This window comes from Ursus arctos, unplaced genomic scaffold (assembly GCF_023065955.2).
Source record: "Ursus arctos isolate Adak ecotype North America unplaced genomic scaffold, UrsArc2.0 scaffold_27, whole genome shotgun sequence".
In the NCBI taxonomy this organism is placed as follows: Eukaryota; Metazoa; Chordata; class Mammalia; order Carnivora; family Ursidae; genus Ursus; species Ursus arctos.
The window spans coordinates 34,852,833-34,869,965 of record NW_026622952.1 but is presented as its reverse complement, the minus strand read 5'-3'; the positions used below and the strand labels follow the sequence as shown (position 1 = coordinate 34,869,965).

General features: G+C 41.6%; 1 protein-coding gene and 1 pseudogene across 1 annotated transcript; both read right to left on the bottom strand.

Annotated features, from left to right (window-relative positions):
* Nucleotides 1-925: 925 nt before the first annotated feature.
* On the bottom strand, nt 926-1,282 carry LOC113262061 (transcription elongation factor A protein-like 8). Its single transcript, XM_026508293.2, has one exon. It carries the CDS (start codon nt 1,280-1,282, stop codon nt 926-928), a length of 357 nt encoding a protein of 118 aa, XP_026364078.1.
* Nucleotides 1,283-7,551: 6,269 nt separating this feature from the next.
* Nucleotides 7,552-8,698, bottom strand: LOC113262060 (ribonucleoside-diphosphate reductase subunit M2-like; annotated as a pseudogene).
* Between the last annotated feature and the right edge of the window lie 8,435 nt (nt 8,699-17,133).

The window sequence follows — 17,133 nt, the reverse complement described above, 5'->3', positions numbered from 1 at the left end:
AGTTCAAGTCCCCCCACCCAGGGTAGAGTTTACTTGAATAAAAAAAGAGGGAGAGAAATTGTCTGTCTCCACTTTTTAGATTTGTTTTACCAGCATAGTGGGTTTTTTTTTAAGTTTTTAATTCCAGTTAGTTAACATACAGTGTCATATCAGTTCCAGGTGTACAATATAGTGATTCAACACTCCCATGACTCACCCTGTGCTCATTATGACAAGTACAGTCCTTAATCCCCATCACCTATTTAACCCATCCCTCCACCCACCTCCCCTCTGTAACCATCAGTTCGTTCTCTATAATTAAGAGGATCTTCTCTTTCTTTCTTTCTTTCTTTCTTTTCCCTGTAATAATTGCCAGTTTTATTCCTCTGGCCAAGAGATCCAGAGATAACGAGGTTTACATTTTTTTAATAGTTCTCCCATCAAGAGTTTAGGTGACCCCATTGCCCTTATAAGCTGGTTGCAAATTATTTAACTCTTACTTATAAAACTTTAATTGTTTTTGTGTGTGTGACATGTGTTCATGAAAAAATACATATAAGCAAAAAGAAAAAAGCTCACACCGCACAGAATAAGCAGTTATGTTTTTGATATACGTTTGTATGTATACACACACACACGAACACAAATTTGGGATTTAATCCTACATATGTGAGCTGATATTAAATATACTGCTTTGTAACCTGTTATGTTTTACTTTGCAATATAGATTGAATATATTTTCATGCAAACGTGTGAAACTTTCCAATTGAAAAACACACCTGGAGAATGGGTCAAAATACAAATCCAGTGAGATGCTGGTAACAAGGAAACTACCTAAAACAAAATTCCACCAGATAACTAAAGTAAAATGAGGGTCAAAGATACATCGGAAAACGCTAACACAAAGAAAGCAGGGGCCAGATTTTAATATCAGACAAAATAGAATTCAAAGCCTAAAGCACACAGGGTAAGGACAGCTGCATGAATGTCTTTGCTTCCGACGCATCATCACAAACTTGTTTCTTATTCTTCTTATCTCTTCCTTAATCCCTTCCAACTCATCTACTTCTCTTACCATTTCTTCAGGGTTCAAATGCCTCACAGGAGTGTCCTCTTTAAACCCCTGGCCAGGTTGGGTCAGCTTTCCTCTAAGATTTCCTTCTGCTTCCTGGCTTTCACCTTCTTCTTCGGAAGATTGAGGATTTCCTTCTGCCTCCTGTGGTACATCTTCTGAAGGGTGGTCTGCCTCAGTCTTTGGCATGCTCTGTGGTTTTCCTTCATTTTCTTCACAAGACTTTTGCATATTGAGTATATTTCTGTTATTCTTTGAATAAATTAATCCTGCAGGGATCCAGGGGGATATTGCTGCCTCCTTCCCTCACTCGATTTATGTCATGCCCAAAAGACCAAAGAGTCCTGAAAGGATCCGGGGTACTTTTCTCTTCCCCCAGCAACACGGAGCTGCTAAAGGGAAACAGGCCCTGGACTATAAGGACTTCTGCACACATCCAAGACTCTTTTCCTTTCCTTTCCTTTCCTTTCCTTTCCTTTCCTTTCCTTTCCTTTCTCTTTTCTTTTCTTTCTCTTTTCTTTTCTTTTCTTTTCTTTCTTTTCTTTTCAGTAGGCTCCACACCCAATGTGGGGCTCGAACTCATGACTCTGAGATCGAGAGTCCCATACTCTACCAACTGAGCCAGCCAGGTGCCCAAGACACTGTTTCTTGATTGTCTCTGTTGTTTTATTTCTTAAATTTCACATATGAGTGAAATCATACGTTATTTTGTCTTTCTCTGACAGACTTATTTCACTTAGCATAATACACTCTAGCTTCATCCATGTCATTGCAAATGGCAAGATTTCATTCTTTTTATGACTGAATAATATTCCCTTGTGTGTGGGTATATATATACACACATACATACGTACCACATCTTCTTTATCCATTCATCTACTGATGGACACTTGGGCTGCTTCTGTATCTCGGCTATGGTAAGTAATGCTGCTATAAACATAGGGGTACACATATCCTTTGAATTAGTGTTCTTATTCTTTGGGTAAACCCAGTAGTGCAATCATAAGGTAGTTCTATTTTTCACTTTTTTTAAAAGAACATTTATTTATTTATCCTAGAGAGAGAGTGCATGTGTGAGAGCACATGAGTGAGGGGAGGGGCAGAGGGAGATAACCCCCAAGTACACTCTCTGCTGAGCACGGAGCCTGATGTGGGGTTTGATCCCACAACCCTGAGATCATGACCTGAACTAAAACCAAGAGTCAGACCCTCAACCAACTGAGCCACCCTGGCGCCCCTCTATTTTTAACTTTTTGATGAAGTTCCATACTGTTTTCTACAGTGGCTGCACCAGTTTGCATTCCCACCGACAGTGCACGAGGGTTCCTTTTTCTCCACATCCTGCCCAACACCTGTCGTTTCTTGTGCTATTGATTTTGGCCACTCTGACAGGTGGAAGGTGCTGTCTCATTGTAGTGTTGATTTGCATCTCCCTGATGGTGAGTGATAATGACCATCTTCTCGTGTGTCTGTTGGCCATCTAGATGTCTTCTTTGGGGAAATGTCTGTTCATGTCTTCTGCCTATTTTTTAACTGGATGTTTTGGGTTTCGGGTATTAAGTTTTATAAGTTCTTTATATATTTGGATTCTAACTCTTTTTTGGATATGTCATTTGCAAATATCTTGTCCCATTCCATAGGTTGCCTTTTAGTTTTGTTGATTATTTCCTTTGCTGTGCGGAAGCTTTTTATCTTGATGAAGTCCCAACAGTTTATTTTTGCTTTCATTTCCCTTGCCTCAGGAGACATATCTAGAAGTTGTTATGGCCAATGTCAAAGAAGTTACTGCTCGTGTTCTCTTCTAGGATTTTTATGATTTCCAGTCTCACATTTAGATCCTTAATCCATTTTGAGTTTATCTTTGTGAATGGTGTAAGAAAATGGTCCAGTTTCATTCTTTTGCATATGGCTGTCCAGTTTTCCCAGCACCATTTGTTGAAGAGACTGTCCTTTCCCCATTGCATATTCTTTCCTGTTTTGTCAAAGATTAATTGGCCGCATAATTGTGGGTTTACTTGTGGATTTTCTATCCTGTTCTATTGATCTATGTGTCTATGTTGGTGCCAGTGCCGTACTGTTTTGATGACTACGGCTCTGTAATATACTTGAAGCCTGGAATTGTGCCTCCAGCTTTGCTTTTCTTTATCAAGATTGCTTTGGCTATTCAAGGTCTTTTGTGGTTCCATACAAACTTTAGGATGGTTTGTTTTAGTTCTGTGAAAAATACTGTTGGTATTTTGATAGGGATTGCATTAAATGCATAGATTGCTTTGGGCAGTATAGACATTTAACAATATTTGTTCTTCCAATCCATGAGCTGGAATGTCTTTCCATGAATGTCATCCTCAATTTCTTTCAACAGTGTTTTATAGTTTTCAGAATACAGGTCTTTCATCTCTTTGGTTAGGTTTATTCCTAGGTATCTTATTATACTGGGTACAAGTGTACATGAGATTGTTAATTTTTCCTTTTGCTGCTTCAGTATCGATGAATAGAAATGCAGCAGATTTCTGCACATTGATTTTGTATCCTGCAACCTTACTGAATTTGTTTATTAGTTCTAGCAGTTTTTTGGTGGAGTCCTTTGGGTTTTCTTTTTTTTTTTAAAGATTTTATTTATTTTAGAGAGAGAGAACGAGCAGAGGGGAAGAGCAGAGGGAGAGAGAGAAGCAGACTCCCCACTGAGAAGGGAGCCCCATGCGGGGTTCGATCCCAGGACCCCCGTATCATGACCCAAGCCGAAGGCAGACACTGAACTGACTGAGCCTCCGGTGCCCCTCTTTGGGGTTTTCTATATATAGCATCATGTCATCTGCAAACAGTGAAAGTTTTACTTCTTCCTTACTGATTTGGATGTCTTTTATTTCTCTTTGTTGTGACTCCTGTGGCTAGGACTTCCAGTACTATGTTGAACAAATGTGGCGAGGATAGACACCCTTGTCTTGTTCCTGATCTTAGGGTAAAAGTTCTCAGTTTTCCCCCATTAAGGATGATGTGAGCTGTGGGTTTTTCATATATGGCCTTTATTATGTTGAGGTATGTTCCCTCTAAACCTACCTTGTTGAGGTTGTTTATTTTTTATTTTTTTATTTATTTGACAGAGAGAGAGACAGCCAGCAAGAGAGGGAACACAAGGGGAGTGGGAGAGGAAGAAGCAGGCTCCCAGTGAAGCAGGGAGCCCGATGCGGGGCTCGATCCCAGGACCCTGGGATCACACCCTGAGCCGAAGGCAGATGCTTAACCACTGAGCCACCCAGGCGCCCCTTTTGAGGGTTTTTATCATGAATGGATGTTGTACTTTTTCTGCATCTATTGACATGATCGTATGGTTCTTATCCTTTCTCTTATTGAAGTGACGTATGACATTGATTTGTGAATATTGAACCACACTTGCATCCCAGGAATAAATTCCGCTTAATTGTGGTGAATGATTTTTGGGTTTTTGTTTTGTTTTGTTTTTTGTTTTTGTTATGTTTTGTTTTGGTGGGCAGCCAAGCAAAGTTTATTGAGGGATAGTAAAGTTGTTGAGCTATAGTACAAAGCTCCCAAAGAGGGAGGAGACCCAAAAGGGTTGCCCACAGGGAATGATTTTTGTAATGTATCATTGAATTCAGTTTGCTAGTATTTTGTTGAGAGTTTTGTATCTATGTTCATCAGGGATATTGGCCTGGCATTCCTTTTTAGTGGTGTCTTTATCTGGTTTTTGTAGCAGGATAATGCTGGCTTCATAGAATGAATTTGGAAGTTTTCCTTTCTTCTCTATTTTTTGGAATAGTTTAGGAAAAATAGGTATTAATTCTCTAAGTGTTTGGGAGAACTTGCCTATAAAGCCATCTGGTCCTGGACTTTCGTTTGTTGGGAGTTTCTTGATTACCGACTCAATTTCTTTGCTGGTTGTTAGTCTGTTCAGATTTTCTATTTCTTCCTGTTTCAGTTTTGGTAGTTTATGCGTTTCTAGGAATTTGTCCATTTCTTTTAAGCTGTCCCATTTGTTGGCATATAGTTTCTCATAATATTTTTTTAAAGATTTTATTTTTAAGTAATCTCTACACCCAACATGGGGCTCGAATGCACAACCCCAAGGTCAAGAGTTGCACACTCCACTGACTGAGCTAGCCAGGCGCCCTCCCATAATATTCTTTTATGATTGTATTTCTGTGGTGTTGGTTATGTCTCCTCTCTCATTTGAAGTTTTGAGTCCTCTTTTTTTCTTGATAAATCTGGCTAGAGGTTTATCAATTTTAGTGATTTTTTTCAAAGCACCAGTTCCTGGTTTCATTGATCTATTTTTTTTTTTAGTTTGTTTATCATTTATATGTGCTCTAATCTTTATTATTTCCTTCCTTTCGCTGGTTTTAGGTTCTGTTTGTTGTTTTTTTTTTTTTTTCTAGCTCCATTAGGTGTAAGCTTAGGTTGTTTGAGATATTTCTTGCTTCTTGAGGAAGGCCTGTATTGCTATATACTTCTCTCTCAGGACTGACTTTGCTGCATCCCAGAGGTTTTGGACCGTTGTATTTTCATTTTCATTTGTTTCCATGTACTTATTTCTTTTTTCTTTTCTTTTTTTTCATGAGACAAAAACTTTTATTCACTTTTGTGTTGCACAAGTGTGAGAACCACATAATCTGGATTGACTTTAGGTAACAATCATTTAAAAGATAGAAATCTCCTTTTACAGAAACTTTTAAAATTGATTATTTGACAACTTACACGATAAATGAAGAAAACTGACGATAGAACAGGCCAGTGATCAGCCAACACAATACACCAGGTTAACAAATGCAGCCAAAGGATCAGTGTGTATCGTCCACCACCTTCCATGTAATGTCCTGGCTGGGTTTTTTTGCGGGGGGAGGGGGGTAGGGAGAAGGCGGGGGTAACACAAAGGCAGGTCGATTCAAACTAGCCCTATTAAGTGTATTATTTGATGCTTCATTCTAAAATTACGTTGTGAATAGAACATGTATTCATACAGCTCATGCAACTTGAGTTTTCTCCTGAAGTTCAGGAATCCAACAAGGTGATGCTCAGATTGAGGCAAATGCTTAAAGGAACCGCACTGAACTCTGTTTCAGTCATGACCACACTAACTGGGCAATTATTTCAAAATATGAACCACAGATATAAAAGGACATACACAGTAAAAAAAAAATTTCTAATCTAAAAAACATGTAGTAAATACAAATGGATGAGGTCAACGGTACCTACTTACAAATTCAACCAAATCAGAATACGTGCTCAACTTTTCAGGGAGCCAACTTCAGTCCTGGTTGTGCCACTTAATTGGAGCAAGATCCTCAGTGGGGCATTTCGTGCAAGGATGATCGGAAAATCGATTTACAATATCGTCTCGGATCCTACAGCTAAGGATCTAAGGATCTTTCATAAGAAGTCGAAGCTGGGGGCGCCTGAGTGGCGCAGTCATTAAGTGTCTGCCTTTGGCTCAGGGCGCGATCCCACGGTTCTGGAATCGAGCCCCACATCAGGCTCCTCTGCTATGAGCCTGCTTCTTCCTCTCCCTCTCCCCCTGCTTGTGTTCCCTCTCTCGCTGGCTGTCTCTATCTCTGTCGAATAAATAAATAAAATCTTAAAAAAAAAAAAAAAGGAAGTCGAAGTTGGGGAAAATACAATTTGAGAAATAAAAGGACGCTGCCCCTCGCACGCCCCCAGGTGACCAGCAGACAGCCTGCATCACAATTCAAGCTCCAGTTCAGAAGCTCCTTTCTCCTCACTCTCATCCCACGATACTCAACCCGGCCTCCAAAATACAAAACACTACCTGTCCTCTTTGTGGCACCAACTGACTAATACCTGGGTATTGGCTAAAGTCAGCAGGACTGACTTGAAAGTTGATTAAAGAGCACATCCATTCATTCTAGAAAATAAAGAATAGAAATAACGTGTTTGATCTGCACAGGTTTGACAGACTTTGGTCACCTAGTAAATTCCAAACCGGCTCCCATTCGTGGTCAATAGAAGGCTTTGCATTTGGGCTAGAAACCAAATTAGGTTAAATCGGGCCTTTAATTCAACTGTACAAACTGTTTATGTGTGTGTAAAGTGCCGGCTCTGTATACAAATCAATAAGTAAACTTTAAAATCTGCTTTGAAGCACCGAGGCCGACCCTCCCAAGGGCCTTGGAGTAACTGACGGATTAATCCTGCCGGATCAGACTCACGCCAGAGCCCCCCCACTTTGAGCCCTGACTGCCACGGTGAAGTCATGCACAGCCAGCCTGCCTGAAAAAGCCAAACACGGCCAACATCTCTCCTAAGAATCCGAGTGGCTTCCGTCTCTGCTTCTTTCTGGGTGAGCCGACTAGCATCACTAACTACAGGCTTGCTTACGAGGTAGCTACACAGGTTTCACGATGCTATTAAAGAACATTACGGGTAATTCACGGTATGGCTGGTTTGATACACTTCAAGTAGCTGATTTTTTTTTTTTTATGAGAAAGAGGGAAAAAAAATCAGCAAAATAAGAGCACATCTTCATTCACTTAGAAGTCAGCATCCAAGCTAAAAGAATTCTCTGTTGGACTTGACATCACTGTCATCCTCTGAGACCCACCTCCTCTCTTTTCAAAGAAGTTAGTCTTCCCTTGCAGTGAAAATATTCTTCTTAAAGTCAGATGGATTTTCGACTCTTGCTAAAACCTCGCTCCCACATAAGTCGGTCTGCCACAAATTCAATATAGTGCTTTATTAACATGCAATTCATCCCAACGAGATTCCCGGGCAAGGCCTCCGGGAGGAACTCTTGTTCTATCCTAACAGCATTGATAATTATTTCCTTCACTCTCAGCTCCGAGGGTTCATGGACCAGGTGTTTGGACATCAGGCAGGCAAAGTCACAGTATGAACCTTCATCTCTGCTAATAAATACCTGGGAAAATGTGAGGCCAGGCATTTCTTGAGCCAGAATGACGACACAGAAAAACCAGAAAAGGAGATCTCTTCCACAGCAGCAAGGCCACAACCCGTTCCCCATTGGTAGCCTCTTTGTCCCCAATCCAATGCGAGGCCCAATCTGCCTCCTTCTTCCCACAAGGCATCGTGTCAATGGCATTGAAGAGAAATTCCCCTTCTTTGGAATGTTTGTCGGTGAGGAGACTGCACATCGCATCCATGCTGAGATGTATGTTGTCCGTGGCAATTTGGAAGCCATAGAAACAGCGGGCTTCTGTGATCTGAACTTCTTGGCTAAACCGCTCCACCAAGTTTTCATTTACTATGCCATCACTTGCCGCAGAGAAAGCCAGAACATGGCATATAAAATAGCCCTCAGGCTTCAGGGATTCCCAGCGCCGAATGTCCTTGGAAAGATCCACCTCTTCAGCTGTCCAAAAGGAGGCCTCAGCTTTCTTATCCATCTGCCAAAGATCGTGGTCCTCGGCAGGGAAGATGACGAAGCCATGAGGGTTTTCTCTCAGTGGGGGCTCGTCCTGCAGGCTGGGGACAAGTACCTTAGTTTTTGGCTGGGTGGGCTCCTGGAAGATCGTGCTGGTGGTCTTGCTGGCCAGCACGCGGGCCCGCTGAGGGCGGGGGGCATGTTCTCCTTGTCCGCCGGGCTAAGCCCCTTGAGGGTGAGAGCTGGAGCTGCTGGGGCTCCATGATGGCGGCCAGCCGGGGGCGGAGGGGGAGCATAGGGGGCGAGGGGGTCCGGCAGGTGAGTTGGCTGGCAGCTCTTGGGACTATTTATTTTTCCTTTTATTTCCTGGTTGACCCATTCATTGTGTAGTAGCATGTTATTTAACTTTCATGTATTTGTGGTCTTTCCAGATTTTTTCTGGAAACTGACTACTAGTTTCATAGGTCCTGGTCTGAAAAGATATATGGTATGACTTCGATGTTTTTGAATTTGTTGAGACTTATTTTGTGGCCCTCGTATGTGATCTATTCTGCAGAATGTTCCATGTGCACTTGAATAGAATGTGTATTTTGATGTTTTTAGGATGCGATGTTCTGAATAAACATTAAATCCCTCTGTTCCAGTGTGTCACTCAACGTCTTTGTTTCCTGGTTGATGTTCTGTTACGATGACCTATCCACTGATATAAGTGGGGTGTTAAAGTCCCCTACCGAGTAGTTCCTTTATGTCTGTTACTGTTTTATGTATTTGGGTGCTTCCATAGTGGGTGCATAAATAGTTACAATTGTTATATCTTCTTGTTGGATTGTCCCCTTAATTATTATATAGTGTCCTTCTCTCTGTCTCTTGTTAGTTTTTGTTTTAAAATCTATTTTGTCTGAAATAAGTATTACTACTCTGGCTTTCTTTTGACATCCATTTGCATGATAGAGGTTTTCATCCCCTCCCCCCTTTTTAAAAGATTTTATTTATTTATCTGTGAGAGAGAGAGAGAGCACAAGCAGGGGGAGCAGCGGGCAGAGGGAGAAGCAGGCTCCCTGCTGAGCAAGGAGTCCGATGCAGGACTGGATCCCCAGACCCTGGGATCATGCCCCGAGCTGAAGGCACATGTTTAACCAAATGAGCCACCCAGGCGTCCCTCCATCCCTTTCACTTCCAATCAATAGGTGTCTTTAGGTCTAAAATAAGTCTCTTGTACGTATCTGCTGCCTACATTCTCAGTGGTTTGACTTGTCCTTTGTTTCAATGAGTGATCTTTCACTAATTTTTGTTTTGCCATTTTAGAGTTAATTTCTGTAGCTTGAAACAAAAGAACCCTAACTGATATAGGCACTCAAGAAATGGTAAGATTGGACAACTTTTTGTTAAGCCAGTTGACAAATGACACAAGAGCCCTTAAGTGGAGACTTGTAAGTCATCAAAACCAATGAGTTAATTTGAGGCCCCATCGGATAAGTGCATTTTGTATCCTAAACACCCACCCCCCGCGCAAAAAAGGAAAAATCAAATCTATCCACAAAATACAAATATTTTCTACCACTCAATCACTGAGGCAATTCCAAAGAATATGCTTCTGGAACAAAAGGCAATTCCAAAAGAGGTGGCCTAAAAACACATACAGATATTCTTTCCAAATAAAGATACTCTTTCTTTGAAGCACGTAGAATTTGTGTTTTGTAAATTTGCTGTAAAAAAAAACAAAATAAAACAAACAAACCAACCCACCACATAACTCTGATTTCAGAAGTATACATGTTATCTGGAGCAAAACACGTGCTGTCATGTTCCTCATGACATGTTCCTCCCTTTCACCTCCTTAGGATACTTGCTATGAAATGTCAGATATTTGAAGTCAGCCAATGTGATTTTTCAAATGCCTAGCATGTATTTAACCATTATGGCTACAAAGAACGCCCAAGCATGTGTTTTAATAATTATGGATGCCCTTTGGCTATCTGTTCAGCTATACTTGAAAGCTATAGATTTAAGATGTATCTGGGGCACCTGGCTGGAGTCAGTGAAGCTTGAGACTCTATCTCAGAGTTGTGAGTTCGAGGCTCACGTTGGGTGTAGAGGTTACTTAAAAATAAAATCTTAGAAAAAAAAATTAAGAGAGGGGCACCTGGGTAGCTACGCTGGTTAAACATCTAGATGACTCTTGATTTCAGCTCAGGTCACAATCCCAGGATCCTGGGATCAAGCCCCACGTTGGGCTCCCCACTTAGCAGGGAGTCAGCTTGTCTCCCTCTCCCTCTGCCCCCCCTCACTCCCTGTCTAAAATAAATAAGTAAATCTCTAAAAAAAAAAATAAGAGGGATCTTGCTCAGCAATGAGAAGCCGACATTTGACATTTGTGGGATCAGTGAGAGTAAGTACAGGAAGGCAGGGCGCAGAGCACCTACTCTATCACGCTTGCCACTCCCGCCAGCCTCGTTATGGCAAAGACGCAATCCTGCTAGCCCCCAGAGAAGTCTGGAAAACCTGTCAACAGTTTGTTTGCCATTGTAGCTATAATTGTACTTCTATTATTTGACCCCTAATAGAAAGGTATTCTTATTTAAGGAAACTTGGAGTAGAAAGAGGCTCCCTTATTAGACTTTGAGGATTAAATGACAAAGAAACTACTTGTGATCAGACATTGTTTAAAGTAAGGAGATCCATCTTAATTGCATCAATTTATCGAGCTGTGCTGTGGGATTCATTTTTAAGCTGTACCACTTTCCATTCTGCATCTTGCTCAGCAGCAAGGCAGTCAACACTTGTCATTTATGAAGTTAGAAGGCCAACATTCTTAAGATAAATGGTGGCGGTGGTGAATTCGAATCTCTATATGGTATGCAGAATAATGGACCCCCAGGGAACCACGTCCTAATCCCTGGAATCTATGAATATGTTACATTACATGGCAAAGGAGAATGAAGGTTGCACATGGAATTTAAAAAGTCGATCAGATGATCAACTCCTCAGATGATCTTAAAATATGGAGATTATCTATGTGGACCTAATGTAATCACATGGGTCCCTATAAGTGGGAAAGGGAGGCCAAAAAAGTGAAAGAGTAGGTGGAGATGTCAGGGGCAGAAAAAAAGATGTGACAGCTGAAGCAGGGTCAAGGTCATGCCATTTGAGGACTCAACCCATCATTTCTAGCTTTGTAGATGGAGGAAGAGGGTAAGTAAGGAGCTAGGACTATAAGCAGCCCATGGAAGCTGGAAAAGGCAAGCAAACAGATTCTTCCTCAGACCCCCAGAAGGGAACGCAGAACTGCCAGCTACTTGATTTGAGCCCCGGGAGACCGGCGTTGGACTTCTAACCTACAGATTTGTATTGGTTAAGCCGCCATAATTGTGGTAATGTTTTCATAGCGGCAAAAGAAAACAATATGTTGTTAATGTTATTCTAGTTTGTCTGTTGTAGGTCAAGGCTCAGTGGGAAAGCTTTGCTGTGGTGTATGATGACATGGATTCCCTTACAATAAGGGATAGAATTTTAAATTCTAAAAAGCCACCAAAGTCTACACAAAATTCATAGGTCCATTGGATGGGAACAAAGTTGACTGAGCTAATCTTATATTATTTTTTTGTACCGGTCTTTCCCCTCCTGCTTTCTACTGACAGAGATCAAAAGGGGTCAGCATTGCCTCTCTCACTATTCTCCCGGAACCAACATCACACTGGAATGTATGGGCTGTCCAACTTCTGAAGTACGTACTATCGTCCGTGGTCTTAGAAAGTAAAACCCTTCAAACCTTTGATTTATGTGGGCTCACTTCAGCGAAGGTGACAACCAGAAGAGAATTAATGGAGCAAAGAAACAGATCAAAGGGAAACCGAGAGAGAGATGGAGGGGAGCTTACATCGAATGTGCAGAAGCAAACCTGGTAATTCAGGGCGATTACCTGTCTGTAGGAGAGAACACGGAGCAGACTCTCAGTGTTATTCCATACCTGAGCTGACATAATTCATCTGCCTAATTCCTGAATTGCCCCCAAGCTTTGTGAATAGAGAAAAAAAAAAAAAAAAAAAAAAACTTAACATAACCCGAGTAGCTTTGCTTCACTTGATATGATTTGATTTTAGGCTCTTGTCTTAAAATAATTCTTCCTAGAGAAGAACGTATTGGACAAAGTAACTCATGACCAAGTATGTATAAATAGTGCCCCCAGCATGGTCAAGTAACCTGAACACATGCTACTCCCAAGAACAGTCAGAATTTATATGCTACCCATGCTTCATAGAACCACTAATATGGATTTCAAATTACTTTCTTAAAGTAGGTTTTTTTTAATTAAAGATTTATTTGAAAAAGAGAGAGAGCACGAGCAGGGGGTTGAGGGGAGGTGCAGAGGGAGAGGGAGAAGCAGACTCCCCACAGAGCAGGGACTCCTGAGGCAGGGCTCCATCCCAGGACTCCCAGATCATGACCTGAGCCGAAGGCAGACACTTAACCAACTGAGTCACCCAAGCTTCCCTAAAGTAAGATTTTTAAAATAAGTTTACTCATATAGCAATTCCAGGGATTCCAAAAAGGGCCACCTTGTTCCACAACTCCAAGGGACATCATTCATTGCATTAGATGACACCCATTCTATGGATGATGTCCCCTGGTGTTCTACAACTCTGGCTCTGGATTGAAGGACCTGATGCCTTCAGTATCTTACTCAAACCCTCTTTGGATCTCCTGGACCCTGCTAAGGAGTGATGCATTCTTTGATTACAGTCGGGATGAACAAGGCGGGCTCACTAAATGGAAACTATTACTCCCGCCTCTACGTTGCCGCCGGTCGAGGGTCATGCTAGAGGCTAGTGATCAGGACCCACAGGTCTCGGAGGCCTGCTTCCCTTCTTCACCCTTCCCCTCCTCAAAATCTACTGAGGCTGGAATGAGTGGCTTTTTACTTCCTTGCTATCCCTGCTATGGACTGCCCTAAAGTCGTATTATTCTCTCCTTCCCTATAGGAGGCTTCTGCTGTAATAGCAGAATGACTGCTAGAGAATGTGAATTATGGGGGGAAAGGAACAAATATTTTCAAAATAGTATCCTTATCTTACCTATATCATACTTATCTCGATTGCATTGAATATTTTGAAATGAAAAACAAGGACAGAAGGTGCACATACGTTACCCCATCTTGGTTTCCCAACTGCAGGTTACTGAGTGGATCTGAAAACTCCCTCATTAAATATGGTCCACTATCAGGGCACACAGGCAAGATCAACTGGAAGTGCTCCCCTGGATCTCTATTAGTTTGTATTTCATGAGAACCGTATTCGCTTTAGTGCACCAAAAAACCTTAATAATATACAAATGGTGAAGAGTAATGAGACAGGATTCATAATTTGTTTCAACCATTGATAACATCATTGATTTTACCATTGTCTCTGCAAATTGTCCCTTTCTGTTCTACAACTAGAATGTCCAGAAAATATTTCCCAATGATTATTTCAGATACATACTTGAGCAGTTTCTTTTAAAGTGTACCTTTTTAGAAGCTTCGTAGTTTAAACAGATAACATTTCTCAAATTTTCCTCCAAGTCTAATTACACTTCCTATTTTCTGGAACATAGGAAACAAAGATCGGGGGACAGCATGTATCATTGGTGTTCACATTCACTGCCCCGAATTAGAACCAAGTCATTGCTCAGTGTTCTGCGCGAACACTGGATTTGAGTCCCTGCTTCAACATACACTAGTTCTGTGATTTGAGGGAAACAATTCAAAATGGTCATCAGTTTTCTCAGTTGTAACATAGGATCAACAATACCCACCCACCTCATGAGGTTCAGGGAGGCTTGAATAAGACCTGGTAGGGGCACCTGGACCAGCTCAGTCAGTAGAGCATGTGACTCTTGATCTTGGGACTGTGAGTTCAAGCCCCACGTTGAGCATAGAGCTGACTTAAAAACCAAAACAAAAAGAAAAAACCATAGGCAAACCAACAATATATTGTAGGCACCAAATAAATGGTAGCTACACGTGGGAGTGTTCGCGGTGCTGATATGGTTTTGTGAACCGGATGTTATATGGACATTCAATTGATCATCATTGGACTTTATGGCCTTCCACAATTATATTTCACCATAAAAAAGAAAGAAATGGTAGCTATTTTCAGTGTTATTTAAACGTTAATTTATGTGATGGTCCCTGAAGCCCCACCCGAGTCCCTACTGATACAGATTGCTTAAAATCAGAGTAGTTCCATTGTGTGGTAAACTGGTCCCTTTCTCATACTGCTGCAGGAGGAAGCGATCTACGCTGGGCCTCATGGTTGTTAAAGCCCCTTCCGCTCAGGGTCCAGAGAGGGGCTGCAGGAATTGAGGAAGGTAGGAGGAATTCATTGGTGGTCACCCTCTTTGAACTAAAGTAGTTCTGCTCCTGTTTTATACACAGAGGGCTCCCATTTTTCTTTGAGGACATATGGCGAAGGGAAAGTTTGAAAACCACTGATTACATATTCAGAGCTCGGGTTTTAACAGAGCGTCCAAGCCCTGCTGAACTTACACGACAACAGTCATAAGGGGAACACCAGGTGGTTCTTACCATTTTGGCAGGTTTTTACACTCCTTTTCAAGCTACATACATTCCGCTTCTGTAGAAGTTTTAGAGTTCAGTGTATTTACTGTTGCGATAGTTTGGTTGCTTCCTAATGACTTCGAAGGTGGGTTTGGATTCTACTCGTGAAAATTCCGAAATCACAAAAGGTATTTGATTGTTTCCTGTTAAAGTGCTGGCATACAAAATCTCGAGTTTTCTTTTTTTTTTTAACATTTTATTTATTGGACAGAGAGAGAGAGACAGCCAGCGAGAGAGGGAACACAAGCAGGGGGAGTGGGAGAGGAAGAAGCAGGCTCATAGCAGAGGAGCCTGATGTGGGGCTCGATCCCACAATGCCGGGATCACGCCCTGAGCTGAAGGCAGACGCTTAACCGCTGTGCCACCCAGGCGCCCCAAAATCTCGAGTTTTCACGAATGTCCTGCGTGTAACCATTCCTTTTCATATTACATTTTTTCCCCTTTCCAAGTTAGTCAATTTAGTTTGGGACTTTGTCTACTAACTACTCATTTTTTTTGCTCTATAAACAGCAAAGGACATGATAAAGAAATCTTTAAAAATTAATGATCATTTGCAGGTAATAATCCTCCTTCAGTCTTTTTTTTGTGTGTGAAACAGATTAAAGCTGGTAATACAGAAAGCGAAGTAAAAACGAATGGCTCCAGCTGAATAACAACCGAGGTGCATTCAAGAAAGTCAGGGAAACGTGAAATTTCTACCAGTACCTTTCTAGTGGAGTAGTGGGAAAATGAACGCCGACAACCCCTACGCTCCCTGTTTTTGTTTAAATGATAAAAAGCTACAAAGAGCATCTCTATTCATCAACTACATTAAATATTTGTTTTAAAAGTCATGGCTGAAATGGGTACCCAGAGCTTTGCCGGTGATGTGAGTCAGTGTAGGACTTTAGCCCAAGTTTTGAGGAAAAAGCCTACAAACTCCCCTTAAACTACAACAACGACACAATTGTAGGACTGACCTGGTTCCCAGTTGATGCTGGCTTCAGTTATCTTCTCACTGCCATTACTCAGGGATCTGAACAGCAAGGAGACATGTGTACAAAAACAAAAACACAACCCTGCACTTGGTAAGAATGATGGCCCTTTCCTATATAAACTGGAGCAGGCTTTTTATGTGTATTTTATATACACGTGTATACAGACATGTAACTACGTGTGTATATGTATACATTATATATAAAAAGCCTTGGAATCACACTTATCCTTATGACAATCACCCTAGCCAATGGAAGCAGTGGCAGGCCCCAAAAATTTGGGTTAAAAATTCATGACAACACTGCCCTTCAAAGTCAACTGACTTTACCATTAAAAAATCCTGATTTTACCACCATCGAGAAAAATAATTTTTAGAACATCATCTCACCTCAGTGATTTAAGGATGAAATTCAGTATTTTCCATCTTGATAATTTATTCCTATCACTCGGCGCGAGTGACCAAGAACATGAGCAGGGGACAGGGTCAGCGGGAGAGGGAGGAGTCTCCAGAAGCAGGCTCCTAGTTCAGGAAGCCCGACACAGACGCAGGGCCCGATGCCAGGGTCCCAGGATTATGACCTGAGCCAAACGCAGACACTTAACCGACTGAGCCAGCCAGGCAGCCCTTTAGGGCTTTAAAAAAGAATTTCAGGAGCACCTGGGCGGCTCAGTTGGTTAAGCATCTGCCTTCAGCTCAGGTCAGGCTCCTGGCATTGAGCCCCACATCTGGCTCCCCGCTGCTTCTCCCCTCACTGCTTCTCCTGCTTTTGCTCTATCTCTAATAAATAAAATCTCAAGAAATAAAAATAAAAACAAATTTCAGTTGCACCCATAAGGGCTAATTCCCTAGTTGAGGATATGCAAGTACATTCAAGTACTAAGGAGGATTAAGAAACAGAAGGGTTCCTGATGTGACTCATTGCAAGGAAATGAGGCTTTGGAAAGATGTTTTGTCACTTAATAAAAGTGGTAGAAAACTACAGCCCAGGGGATTTTCCGAAATTTTAGCATTTAGAGAAATGGGAAAGATTACAAAGTAAAGAGTTTGTGCTCTGCAATCAGATATGGGCGTGAATTCATTCTTTGACCAAATTACTTTGTTCCAACTGAAAAACGGGCCAAATGAGAAGTTACTCATAAAGTTGTGAGGAAATGAGCATA